The 12,483-nt window shown below is 33.6% G+C and overlaps 2 protein-coding genes and 1 long non-coding RNA gene across 4 annotated transcripts; all 3 read right to left on the bottom strand.

Annotated features, from left to right (window-relative positions):
- Positions 1 to 153: 153 nt before the first annotated feature.
- Positions 154 to 936, bottom strand: LOC114183352 (photosystem I reaction center subunit V, chloroplastic). Its single transcript, XM_028070359.1, has one exon. It carries the CDS (start codon positions 849 to 851, stop codon positions 369 to 371), a length of 483 nt encoding a protein of 160 aa, XP_027926160.1. The 5' UTR covers positions 852 to 936; the 3' UTR covers positions 154 to 368.
- Positions 937 to 1,825: 889 nt separating this feature from the next.
- Positions 1,826 to 6,258, bottom strand: LOC114183292 (uncharacterized WD repeat-containing protein C2A9.03-like). 2 transcript variants are annotated; one of them, XM_028070264.1, is made up of 10 exons: positions 6,159 to 6,258; positions 5,378 to 5,550; positions 5,020 to 5,187; positions 4,814 to 4,900; positions 4,251 to 4,385; positions 4,023 to 4,133; positions 3,348 to 3,439; positions 3,157 to 3,262; positions 2,659 to 2,745; positions 1,826 to 2,556 (listed from the first exon to the last, which is right to left on the bottom strand). In XM_028070264.1, exons 2-10 carry the CDS (start codon positions 5,519 to 5,521, stop codon positions 2,143 to 2,145), a joined length of 1,344 nt encoding a protein of 447 aa, XP_027926065.1. In that variant the 5' UTR covers positions 5,522 to 5,550; positions 6,159 to 6,258; the 3' UTR covers positions 1,826 to 2,142. The 2 variants fall into 2 exon arrangements, with proteins under 2 accessions (XP_027926065.1, XP_027926072.1); XM_028070271.1 differs by lacking the exon at positions 6,159 to 6,258 and adding an exon at positions 5,780 to 5,846 and having other exon boundaries at positions 2,143 to 2,556.
- A 2,545-nt stretch (positions 6,259 to 8,803) lies between these two features.
- Positions 8,804 to 10,225, bottom strand: LOC114183369. Its single transcript, XR_003604349.1, has 2 exons — positions 9,737 to 10,225; positions 8,804 to 9,156 (listed from the first exon to the last, which is right to left on the bottom strand). It is a non-coding gene; the product is annotated as an uncharacterized LOC114183369 (long non-coding RNA).
- Positions 10,226 to 12,483: the final 2,258 nt, after the last annotated feature.

The raw sequence follows: 12,483 nt of genomic DNA, 5'->3' as shown, positions 1-12,483 counted from the left end.
GTAAACTATGAAGTCAAGATTCAAAAGAAGTATGTCCACAGAATACTTTGTGAATAAATTTGATATCAACAAACAAACACATGCCAACAAGATCGCATAACCTCGTAAGCCACAGAATTTAAAACAAACGAAAACAGAATCAGCAGAACATAGTTAAGAGAGTTCAAATTCAACATATATAGAGAAGTCCCATTTTTTCATTAACCATAGCAAACCAAATTGCAGCCGAAAAGAGTGAGCAAATCAGAATATGCTGAACTTGTTGGCATCGCAGAGAGAACCTATACATGATGACATTACAATACAACTACCAAGAAAAATGATGAAGAGAAAAGGGAACAAGGAGTTTGGAAGAAGATGGTGATGACTTAAAAGAATGCAGGGTTATAGCCATTGCTAGTGGTGGCTAAGATATAGTAAGCAACAACATGGCCAATGGAACCCCAAGCCAAGACATCAACGATGTTGAATCCGACAGGGTCATTGGATTTGAGGAGACTGACATACTCCTTGGCACGTGTGTCACCAGCCTCGAAGTGTGTGAGCCCGTTCTGCTCAGGGACTTGCTTTGCCACGTTCTCCCTTTGGAAGTTGAAGAACACAAACCTCCCCAAGAAGAGGGAGAGGCCAGTGCTGAGGCTTATCACAAGGGCTGAGTTGAGTTCAGCCTTCACAACACCACTGCCACGAGGGACCCTTTTGGAAGTGCTCACTCTGGCTGAGCCTGTGGACCTTGTGAGGGGTCTCAGACCCTGAAAGCACACGTTGGAGGGCTTCACATGATGCTGCTTTTGGATGGTGGCAGATAAGGCTGCAGAAGTTGATATCATGGATGAAGCTGAGGCTGCCATTTTAGTTCTGGTGTGGACTTGCAGGTACAGAAGATAAGAGAATTGTGCAGAATGGAGGAGTAGGTGGATACAAGCATGTATGAGAAGGGATCATATACCATGAAAAGGGGTGGTTGGAGACACAGATAAGATGCTTTTTGAATGTAAGCCATGGAATCAAGATTTGCCTTCTGACATGGCTCGCTTTTATTGGCTAGTTTTGGATCACAGATATTTTAGTGCTTTCTGTTTGTGGTTTTAATTTGCCACTTGAATAATGAGTACTATAATTGCTTGCTAGTGACCACAGGTGTAATTAACAGTTTAGAAAAAACTATACTCAGAACTGTTAATTTAATTAACACTAGTTTAATTAACACAACATCTTTTTATATTCATTGTTAACCATAAAATTAAGCATTTCTTTTGTAGCGACATATCTTACCTTCACCAAAATAGTGTTCTGAAGTTTCGATGTCAGAACAGGTTCAGAAGCAAAATTTTAATAGTTGTTGCCATTTAACAATGGTACTGTTTCAATGTTTCAACAATCTTCAGCCATATCTATATTGTTACCTTGAAATGAAAATAGCTTTTATGGTTCAAAGGTGACAGATTAGTTCCATGTTTTTAAGGAATACCGCACGAACATAAAAATAGTGCACTTTTTCGTCAGAAATCTAAATATAACCCAAATACTATATGACAAATTATAAACTTTGCTTCAACAATAATCAGTTTTACCACACAAAGTTCACTGGCCATATCCTGGCATTCATCACCTTCTCAGATCTTGGCATTTTACGGACAAGAGGGGCACAGAGAAAAAAAAAAGGGAAATCGGATAAAAGTATATTTTTTTGACTTCTAAACCCACCACTATCTGTTATAATTTTTATGCGAAAAACTAAATGCTATATCCTCAAAGAGCAAAATCCATTATTTTTCCCTTTAAAAATTTACTTTTCCACAAAAACATTAACAAGAGAAGTGACTTGCAAGAAGCAAAGAACAACATGAATTATATGCTCCATAATTTTCTACAGCCACAGACAGAAGCTTTCTAAAGTAAATACTGATATTCTCAGCATCACAAACCAGACACATACAAAATATTTACTTTCCATCCCATTTTCACTAACATCACCTTCTAGCCTTCTGTACATTCCCTCCCTTTCCACACACCGATAACAACGTATCCTACCACTACTTTATAGAGAACATGAGCAGGATACTTAATTTATACATAAACCAACTCATCACAATCAGACACTAAAGTAAGTTGTCATTTATTGCTCCTTGAATGTTGAAGTTAAATTAGTGCATCAAGGTATGTATAATTCCGGCGCCGGCTATACTCAAGAAGGCTGCCATAAGTGCGATCCCAGACCCCAATAAACAAGGATTCGGTGTCCGGACTGAAAGATATGCCTGATATCTCACCAAAGAAATCAATTTCCTGTTCCTTCTCATACCCACCTTTTACATCATACACATGTACAAAATCTGCAGGCTCTGCCATAGCCATATACTTGCCATCTGAGGAATACCTGATTGAACGGATGGCTCCAAGGTTGCTCTTCAGCACAGCCACTGACTTGGATAAATTCCTCATGTCCCAAATTCGGCAGGTCTTATCCTGGTTTCCAGTGGCAAAGGTCATGCCATCAGGATGCCATGATGACGCAAATGAGTAATCAAAGTGCCCAGATAAGGTATCGACTGGCTGCAGGATAAAAAAAATCAAATTAAAAAATTTTCCATCATAAGCTCTCTTGGGATACACCAGAAAAAATAATTGATTGGTTGTTGGATAAAAAGGAGTTACCTTCCCATTTTGGGAGTCCACCAACATAGCTTCAGGATTGTCTCCAACAATTAGTAGTAGTTTACCATTTGGACTGAGAGAAGTGTGCTGCAGTAAATGGAGACAGAAAATAAATTAGAGAGTAAGGGAATGGTAGAAAACCATTAACATGTACGATCCAACAGAAAGGTTATCCATATTACTACTGGCTTGTTAGATCACCATATTCCAAAGGCAGAGTCACTGACACTCCCATTCTTCATTTATTCTATAAAATGTTTAAACATTTCAGGATAGTTGTTAGACATGACTGGGAATAGACAGCAAATACTGCCAATTGGCCCATCCATATTGCCAATGTAGGCAGCATATCCTATGGCAAAATTGTTCCTGAATGCAAGACAATGTAATCTGATGCAAACAAATCGAAATGCAATTTCCAAAGGAACAAAATTAAAGTATCCATCTACCAGTCCTGGAGAGGAGAGGGAAATGAAGAAAAAAAATGTCAGGACTCACATTCACAGGCCAGGGAAAACGAAAATGGTTAGAAAGCTGAAATTTCTCCATATCAAAGTCTCTGACTCCAGAATCGTTATTTGCCGCTGTGAAATGAACTGCACCACTAAAAATCATAAAAGTACATTAGACTTGAAACCTATATCCACAATTCATGTGGTAAAATAACTGGAAGAAGAAAAACTATATACCTAGGAGAAGTATAAATTTCAATGGCATTGGTGATAGCATTATCATCAAAAGTTGTTCTCGTGCAAAAGCTAATACCAGGTCGATTTAGGTGCTGCATTCCAGTAACAAAGAAGGAGATAAGATCTTGATATCTGTTGATGGTTCTAAAACCATGAACAATTCCTATGAGGAACAAGTTAGCAGCATCTGGCAGAGTAACTATAAAGCATAAGCATGTACAGTCTGATAGCAATAATCTATGAAAATATACATTTGCAAATGACTAATAGAGAATGAAACGAAGGAAAAGATTAAACAACCAATGCTTATGAAGAGAAGCTGAAAAAATAAAGACTAAGATGCATAATGAAGAAGAAAGGAGTATCAACAGTATAGTACTCCACCAAAATCAAATAAGAATAAAAGGTTTGATGAATGAAGGCCTGGAAGAGGTGGTTCAACTAGTAGGATCCTATGATTGTACTATTTAACCATGATCCTAACAACAACGGCTTAGATACCATATTAAGAACAAACTGGGGCCTAACCAAAACCAAAAGGCTAACTCAAGGGAAGAGGATTGCCTCATATAACTAAAATGTCCAGAGATCCAAGAGCAAAATTTACACTTACAAGTTACAGGTGTACAGATTAAAAAAGTAAACATCCCTTAAACAATCAAATCATCAAATTACCTTACAAATAAGTTCTCCCTGAAATCCACCGGCAACTAGAAGCTTCTCTCTCACTGCAAGAGTACTGACTTGAGTGTGAGTAAATCCTTCTAACAGACTTTCAGGATGTTTCTGACAATAAGAAGTGATAACTTGGAAGATTAAGATTATGATTGATCAATTTTATCATACATTTATTCAATGAATAATCAGACGTTTATGGTGGTCATTTACACAAGGGATATTAACCTCTGATGGTGCAACGTGCCCTGAAACATTGAGAACTTCTGAACTTTTGCAAGTCATAGAGGACCAGTGCATTATCGAAAACTGAGACATGAGGTAAACATCATGCTTTGATGTAGCCCATACTAAATTCCTTAACTGAAAAATCATTTAAAAATTAAATAATGTCAGTGCAGGAGCTACGTATCAGAAATATACACTATCTGATTGTTTTCACTAATTTTGAATCTGTTCTAAGATTTTAAGAAATTTGTCTACAATTTCAACATAAGGTGCATTAGGCACCAATATAGGTAGTTATAGTACTGGTATGCTTATGTTCCGTTCTCAGTCAAATCAACGGGCATTCATTGGAGGGAGAGTACTGTAGACTTAAGAGAACTTCTGCAAAATTTGCTTATATATTTGAATGTCTTTTTTTTTCCTTACAATAACAAGTTGTTAACAACTTCATAGAAATAGAATAAACAGGGGCAGCATGCAGCAAGATATCACAGTGTACCCTAAAACTTAAAGCATGCTGCTACATAGAAACCAGAATAGAAACCAGAATAGAAACAGCCTACCTGAAAATGAAGAATAGTTGACTTTACTGATCTTGTATTCTTTTTAAAGTCATAAAATGAGTATCCTTTTTTTGTGTTCTTACAGTCCTGCATGCGATAATAGACATGTTAAATGGTGTTATACTGTTATGCTTCTGAAAAGCGACCTTGACTGGAGGAAAATCGATAGAAATCAAAGAGTCTTCTTTAAAGATATCAAGTGTTACCTTCCCTGACTTGTCTCCTGAACCAGGGATATTTTCATAATTCTTGTATTGCTCAAGCCTAGTTCGCCTATATCTTTCTCTGGTGATGCTAAGGTTATCCCAAGGGATTCCCTGGATGTCTTGTCCTCTTCTAGCCTGAGCAGCTGTAGTGTCTACTACCTTGTCACTCTGTGACAAAATCACAACATTAGTCCTAGAAATCCAAAGATAACTGCATACATAGTTGACATTTGCTTGATGAATCATTGAAGTGGGAGGAAGGTAATTACACATCACCAATGACTGAAAATGATTAATCATTATAAGAAACAGACTCATCATCGTGTTCATACAACAGCACAAACAGCAATTTACTAACCGAGTAATCAAATTCATCTGCATCAGACTCTACGCCACCCCTTTCTCCATCATCAATAGATTCATCGTCCACATCATCTGCCACATCCTCCATTTCACATTCATCCGCCATGTATTCAGCATCACCCTCGTGGTGATGGGACATGTTCTGTCCAACTAATTAGAATTTAGAACCTGTAATAACAAGAATGATGAAAAAAATTAGAAAATCACAGGCAGACAATACTCCAGCAACCACAATTGGGTCCAAAAGTTACATGTGTAAGTAAATAAATAAATGAGCTAAAAATGAACAAAAACAAGAAAACAATAATCCAGTAACCACAATTTCTATGAACCCATTAACGTAAAAAAAAAAAAAGAATCTTTACACAGCCCAGAAACTAGGGTTCCGATAAAATACCCTCCAAAATCACACAAATAAAATAAAGGGCACTTCTACGAAAAAAAATGATAAATTGAACAGTTTTTCTTTTCAAATTCCTTTAAAACTAAATAACCAATAGACAACCCAGACTTAGGGTTTTGAAAGACTATAGCCCAAAATGACATTACAAAAAAATTACGGCCATTTTATTTAGATAATTTCTTAATATCCATCTAGAAATTGACGATATTTGCAAAAAAATACTACAACAAACCTCGTTGTTCTGGAAAAATAATATATCAAACGTAAAATTGAAAAAAAAAAAAAAGAATAATTGAACTGAAAACGAGAAAAAGGAATTGAAAGTGGAAAAGATTGAAGGAAAAAAATGGAGATTTGAGAGATTGATGCGAACCTTTGTTGGAAGGAGCTGTCTCGATGTCAGTACTCAGGAATGCAAATTAACGGATGAATATAAATAAACAAATTATCTCAAAAGTATAATAAATTAAAAGATTATTAACTTATTTTTCTGCATCTTTTTTCAACTGTATATCAAGTTTTAAATTTTAATTATTATATTACTCTCTACATCCACCGTTTCCTTTTGTTCAGCAACATGTTAGGGTTTTTTTTTTACTTAAATAAGTTAAAAACAAAATTTGTTATTTTTTCAGTTTCCTATTGTCACAAAGTTAGAGTTTTATATACTTCCCTTTATATTCTTTTGATTATCAAGTTTAATAAAAATAAAGTTCACATATGAAAACTAAAAATCATATGATAATTGATATCTTAATACGATGAAATAAAATATTAAATTACATGAACTAAAAACATTTTTTTACATATATAAACTAATATAATAGGTATATTATAAAAATTATTGCGTTAAATATGTTTTTTTTCCTTAACTTTCAATGAATTTTGAAACTTTAGACCCATTTAGTTATTCATCTTTCGAAATACGTAAATCTAGTTCTTTTAATCAAATTTTGTTAGGTTTATTGAATGTTTCATACGCATTTCAGGATTGTAGTTGAGTTGTTTATATTGTTTGATATATTTTTTCTTTCATGTTAAGTCAAATACTATTATAAAACACGGTTGAAATATCAAATAAATATAACAAAATTTGATTAAAATGATTAAATTTACGTATGTCGAAAGATGAATGACTAAATTGGTTCAAAGTTTTGAAATGCAATAATTTCAAAATTCACTTAATGTTAAGGGACCAAAAAACATATTTAACCCAAAATTATTTACTTCTTTAAACATTTAAGAAAATGCATTATTTTAAATCTTAAGTTAAAAAGGAGTAGTTTATATAAAATAACTAAAATTAATTTACACCACATTAGAGATGACAAATAAATTGTCCCCGTATTGTCCGAACTCGTCCCCGTTTTAACGGAAAATCTCTGCATTGACTAGTATGAGTATGGGTATATTGGGAATGTGGGGATGTACATATCTCTGTCCTAATATATGTCCTCGCTATATCTTCATCACTGTTTAAATTATTAAAATATTCACAATTAATTAAGTAACTATATATATACTTTTTATTTTTTATTTCTTCTAATTATTTGGTTTATCATGAAACTCATTTGCATCTCCAATATATTTTTCATCTTATCATAACATTTATGTAACTATGTTAAAGTGATGTATCTCAAATAAAAAAAAAATTGTCTCACATTTAAATATTTCTATTCTTTTTTAATATTTTTATTTATTGTATATTTTGCTTTCACATGAAAATGTTTAATCCTTTCAATTTAAGTGTTTAATAGCATAAATCTTTCATTTACTAGGTAATATAAGAAAAAAATATTTACTTATTATTATTCATTTTTGTTTCATTTAAATAACTCTTTTATTTCACTAAAAGAAGTTTCGTTTCGTTATTTCTCAATTATTGAGTATATATGTTAATATTTTAAAAGTTTTCTTAGATTTCTAAAATATTTTTATCTTATCCTACCCTTAATTATATATTTATTTTTCTTTGTGTGATTTCTTTTAATAGTCTCTCAAATTGTTTCTAAGACACACATTTGTTAATTTTTTATATTTTATTTGTTGTTTATTTTCATCATGTAGAATGTTATTTCGATATATTTTATATAATTATTTTTTATTTTTAACTCATTATCAATCATACTATAATATTTTTCACTATAATTGTATAACTTTTATTTAATAAAATATAAAAATTTAATGTAATTACTATGAATATTTTTTTTATCACCATCAAACATATATTAGAGTTCAAAAGATACAAGATCTATGTCAAATTTTTATTATTATGTTTATTGTTTGTGTCATATTTATCAAGTGATGTATTATAACTTTTATTAGTGTATAAAAAAGATATTCATTAGAATTTAAAAAATTGAAGTAAACAAACATTTAAAATATATTTTAATTTGAATATTTATTTTTCTTTTATATATTTTAAAAATATTTTTAAAATTTATCAACTAGATTTCATTAATGTTTACAAATTTAATAAATGTTTTGGTTCTCATAAAATTTTATGGGATATTCTAATTTAAAATGTAAATAATTATAATTTAGTTCAAAGTCTTTGATATGGAAAAAACAATCATCCTCCTAATATTGAATATTAGATAATATTATATTTTCTTTAGCTTAATTTTTTATTATTTTATAAAAATAATTAAAATTAATATTGGAGTAGTAAGAAAACAGATATGGGTATGAATACGAGATTATACCCATTACCCGATGAGAATGAATGATGATGAAACAAAAGTTTGATATCCGTTGAATTTGAATATGAGATGAGAATAGGGATGTCAAAACGGGCCAACCCGGCCCATTTTGACCCGGCCCGATTTTGGCCCGATTTATACGGGCCGGCCCGGGCTGGCCCGCGAGGGTGAAACGGGTTACACTTTTGAACCCGGCCCGCAAGCTAGCGGGCTGGCGGGCTGGCCCGCGGGCTTTTTTTCCATATGTTACATTTTCAGTCCAAAATCAGATTTCAACAAAATTATTGCAACAAAAACAACCCTGCAGTATATAATATAACTGATCACAAAACAAACAACCCTACAATATATATAAATGACATTTTGCTCTCTGCAAGTCATCAAGACACTGTTGCAACATCAATAACAAGTCTGAATTAGAGTACTTTAGGCATGGAGCATTACCAAAGTGCAAACAGTTACATAAAAAAAAACAGAAGCATTAATTATGGATGAGAGGTTGGATAATTTGTTTGGCAACATGTGCTGCAGAAGCATCTAAACCCTCCAAATCAATAGGAGCATCTTCTGAAATCTCCCCATCATCAAACCCCGGTAGAGATGCCTCAAACAAATTAGAGTTCAGAACAGTTAAAAAGGAGGTGGCATTATAGTTCTACATCAAATATACTGCAGTGTATAAGCAAATTTCAGTTTAAGTTAATGCCAAACAACTCAATCCCAGCTTTGCAAACACGGCACATACAACTTTGCAACTTGGTACTTTCTATCATATAATTCAATCATTAATGAAGAACATATTTTTGTCTCAAGGATGATAGAACAATATGAAACAGTGGCAGTATTTATTTGATCACAGTGCAACGATGAAATACATGTTCTCCACATATCTCCAACATGATTACAGATAAACAGACAAACAAAGAAAACAACCACAACTATCAGCCTATCACACAGTCAGATAAAAAATAGTAACACTAGAAAAACAAGAAAAAAAAATGAACATCACCACCACACCAAAACGGCAGCAACTACGAAATTGAAATTGGGGGAAAATTTAACCAACAACAGCACAACAATTATGATTCACAGAATGGGTCCAATCCAAACAAGGACAAATCGCGGCAACAACAACCACACATACACCATAACTTCCAATTACAGGAAACCAATTTTAGGGTTACGAAAATCATAAATTTAGGTTACAAATTGAAAGAAAATGGAACCAGAACGCAAATTACAAACAAACCTGTGTTCGTGGTGGTCGTGGCTGTCGAAATCGTTCGTCAATCGCAGTCCGATGGTGGCGCTGCTGCCCCTGCCAGCGACGTGGTGGATGTCACGGTGGAGGAGAAAGGAGACGCCGTGAATGGCCTGCACTCTGCCTTCGTGTTTCTTGGCCAGCGACGTGGGTGGAGGAGAAACGAGGGTGCTCTCTTCTGGTTTTCCAAAACGCGGGTGGTGGAGGAGGAGGAGAAGAGAGTGTGAGAGGAATGAAGGAATAAGTCTGGCAGTGGCAACGATAATAATGGAGAAAGAAAACCCTAATACCTTTTAAGCCTTGTCTGGGTTTTGGAATTTGGATGAAAGTGACAACGATAATAATGGAGTTTGCCGCCACTACTTGTCTCGGTGAAACTAGGTTTTTGTTAACAATGAAATTGGGTTTGATTGGGCTTGCCCAAACACAATGCGTCCACTTCAGAATTCGCACATGGTTTGTGCTTCTTGTACCCCATCATTGTTAAGTGCACACCATATTAATATCAAAAAGGCTAAAATATCCTTTCTTAGTGCACAACACTCCTGCCGCCTCCGCCGCAGTAAAAGGAAGAAGACAGAGAGATCTCTGCAGAGAAAGAAGAGAAAAACATAATACTATGCAAAAATAAATAAATAAATAAAAGAACTTATTCTAGATTTTTTTTTGAAAACGAATTTTTTAAAATCTTAAAAATTAAACACTCCACCCACCTCCTGCTGCTACACTGCACGTGTTTTTTTTTTATTCATTAACTTATACGGCCCGCGGGCTGGCCCGTTTTGGCCCGTGGACTGGCCCGACGGGCCAGCGGGCTTGACGGGCCAGGCTGTCATGAGTTGGCGGGCTGAAATTCTTGGCCTGGCCCATGCTTTTTCAGTCGGGCTGGCGAGCCGGCCTGTCGGGCCTGACCCATTTTGCCATCCCTAATGGAGGCTCAGGATAGGATCAAACCTCTTTTATTCCTCATGCCATTTTATTCTCTTTTTCTTTTACTATTTTAATTTTTAAAATAAAATTACAAACTTTCGAAATTTAAATATAAGGGTAAAATAAATTTACAAACTTTCAAAATTTAAATATAAGGATAAAATATTTCGACGGTTCTTGTTACCAAAATTTAATTTAGTTATATTTTTATTAGTTTTAATTAAATTTATAATTTTTTAAATAAGTAACGATTAGATATTTTTGTTAAAATAAAATTAACAGTTAAGATTTTGATAAAAAACGAATATTAATGAGTATTTTAACCTAAATATAATTCAAATTACTCTGTCAAATTTATATTTATATCGATACTATCCAACAAATTCAAATTCATATTGTGGAAAATTTTATTTATGCCTTGAATTTATGATTCACAATATTTCTTTTGTACATCTAAAATATATCAAAGTCTCGTGAGTAATAGTTGGCTTTTGAATTTTTTTAAGCAAATAAAATTTAATGACTTTATCCATTAGTAAATAAAAACAACAATTTCGGCAAAGTTATTTGGGTAGTAAAATGTGTTTTAAAATTGAATAGATTTTATGCGACTTTTATTTCAATTATCAATCGAATATTATTTATTAAATTAATTCTTTAGAAATTCATAAAAAAATAAAGCAATAAGCAATAACAATTTAGGACATTACATATATTAATTATATTATTTTATGAAACTGCATAAAATAATTAAAACTTATACTTTAAAACAATCCGTTTTCGTTATAAATTTAAATATTTTTTATTAAATATATGAACAATAATATATACTATATAATTTTAATATTTTAAAAATATAATATTCAAATAGTCAAAAAGTTATATCATGCATAATCAATATAAAAAACTCAATTGCGTAATAATTTTTACTATATGTCTCAAAATATATACTATTTTTTTATTTTATTAATAAAAGTAGATAAAAGATATAAATGTTATATTATTTTTCTAATTATTAAACTTATTAACCTATTAATTGCAAGTATTTGTAAAATTTGTTTCCTTTTAAAACTCTAACCTGTCATCGTAAAAGAACAGTTTAGATTTTTTTTTCTAACATCTCTTTCATCGTGTTCCACCTCAAGTTGTTTCTCCATCTTTCTCACCCAAATCTCATTCCTTTCATGATGAGAGGTTAGGGTTGCAATCGCTGCAAAGCTCTCTTTGAGTCTAACCAAACGAAATTTCCTTTCGGATAAGTCAAATTTTCATCTTCCTTCGACACCCATTCTAGTTTGGGTAGTACATACAGTCCCCCTAGTTATAAAATGTAATAACATTCACTTACGTTGGAATCACAAATCACGGAAATTGGGGAAAATTCACAGAATAGAATGGGTCGTGGTGGTCGGAAATCAGAAAATCAGAAATTTAGGATTACGAAAATCAGAAGTTTAGGTTACAAACCGAGAAAAAGGGAACCAGAACGCAAATTCCGAACAAACCTGTCTCCGCGGTGGTCGTGGCGGTCGGAATCGTCCGCGAATCGTAGTCCGATGATGGCTCTGCGTTTTCCGTGCACTGCGCTGCGTTTTCTCGCTGCTGCCACCGACGTGGTGGAGGAGAAACGAGACGCCGTGAGTGGGCTGCTGCACTCTGCCTTCGTGTTTCGTAGTGGCCAGCGGCGACGTGTGTGGAGGAGAAACGCAGGTATGGCGCAGAGAAGAGAGTCGAGAAGAGTCGCAGAGTGTGTGAGGAATGTGTCTGTCGCAGTGTGAGAGAGTGATTCGAAAAGGAAAATGAAA

Source organism: Vigna unguiculata, chromosome 1 (genome assembly GCF_004118075.2).
Source record: "Vigna unguiculata cultivar IT97K-499-35 chromosome 1, ASM411807v1, whole genome shotgun sequence".
Lineage (NCBI taxonomy): Eukaryota > Viridiplantae > Streptophyta > Magnoliopsida > Fabales > Fabaceae > Vigna > Vigna unguiculata.
The sequence above is the reverse complement of the archived record's forward strand: the minus strand, read 5'-3'. Positions and strand labels throughout refer to the sequence as shown.

Bases quoted from the DNA above. Each gene is read 5' to 3' on its own strand.
- LOC114183352 (XM_028070359.1), bottom strand. From the start codon at position 851: ATGGCAGCCTCAGCTTCATCCATGATATCAACTTCTGCAGCCTTATCT.
- LOC114183292 (XM_028070264.1), bottom strand. From the start codon at position 5,521: ATGTCCCATCACCACGAGGGTGATGCTGAATACATGGCGGATGAATGT. The intron at 5,188-5,377 runs GTTAGTAAATTG...ATTTTGTCACAG, and splicing joins CAGATGAATTTGATTACTCG to AGTGACAAGGTAGTAGACAC. The intron at 4,901-5,019 runs GTAACACTTGAT...TATCGCATGCAG, and splicing joins CAGGAGACAAGTCAGGGAAG to GACTGTAAGAACACAAAAAA.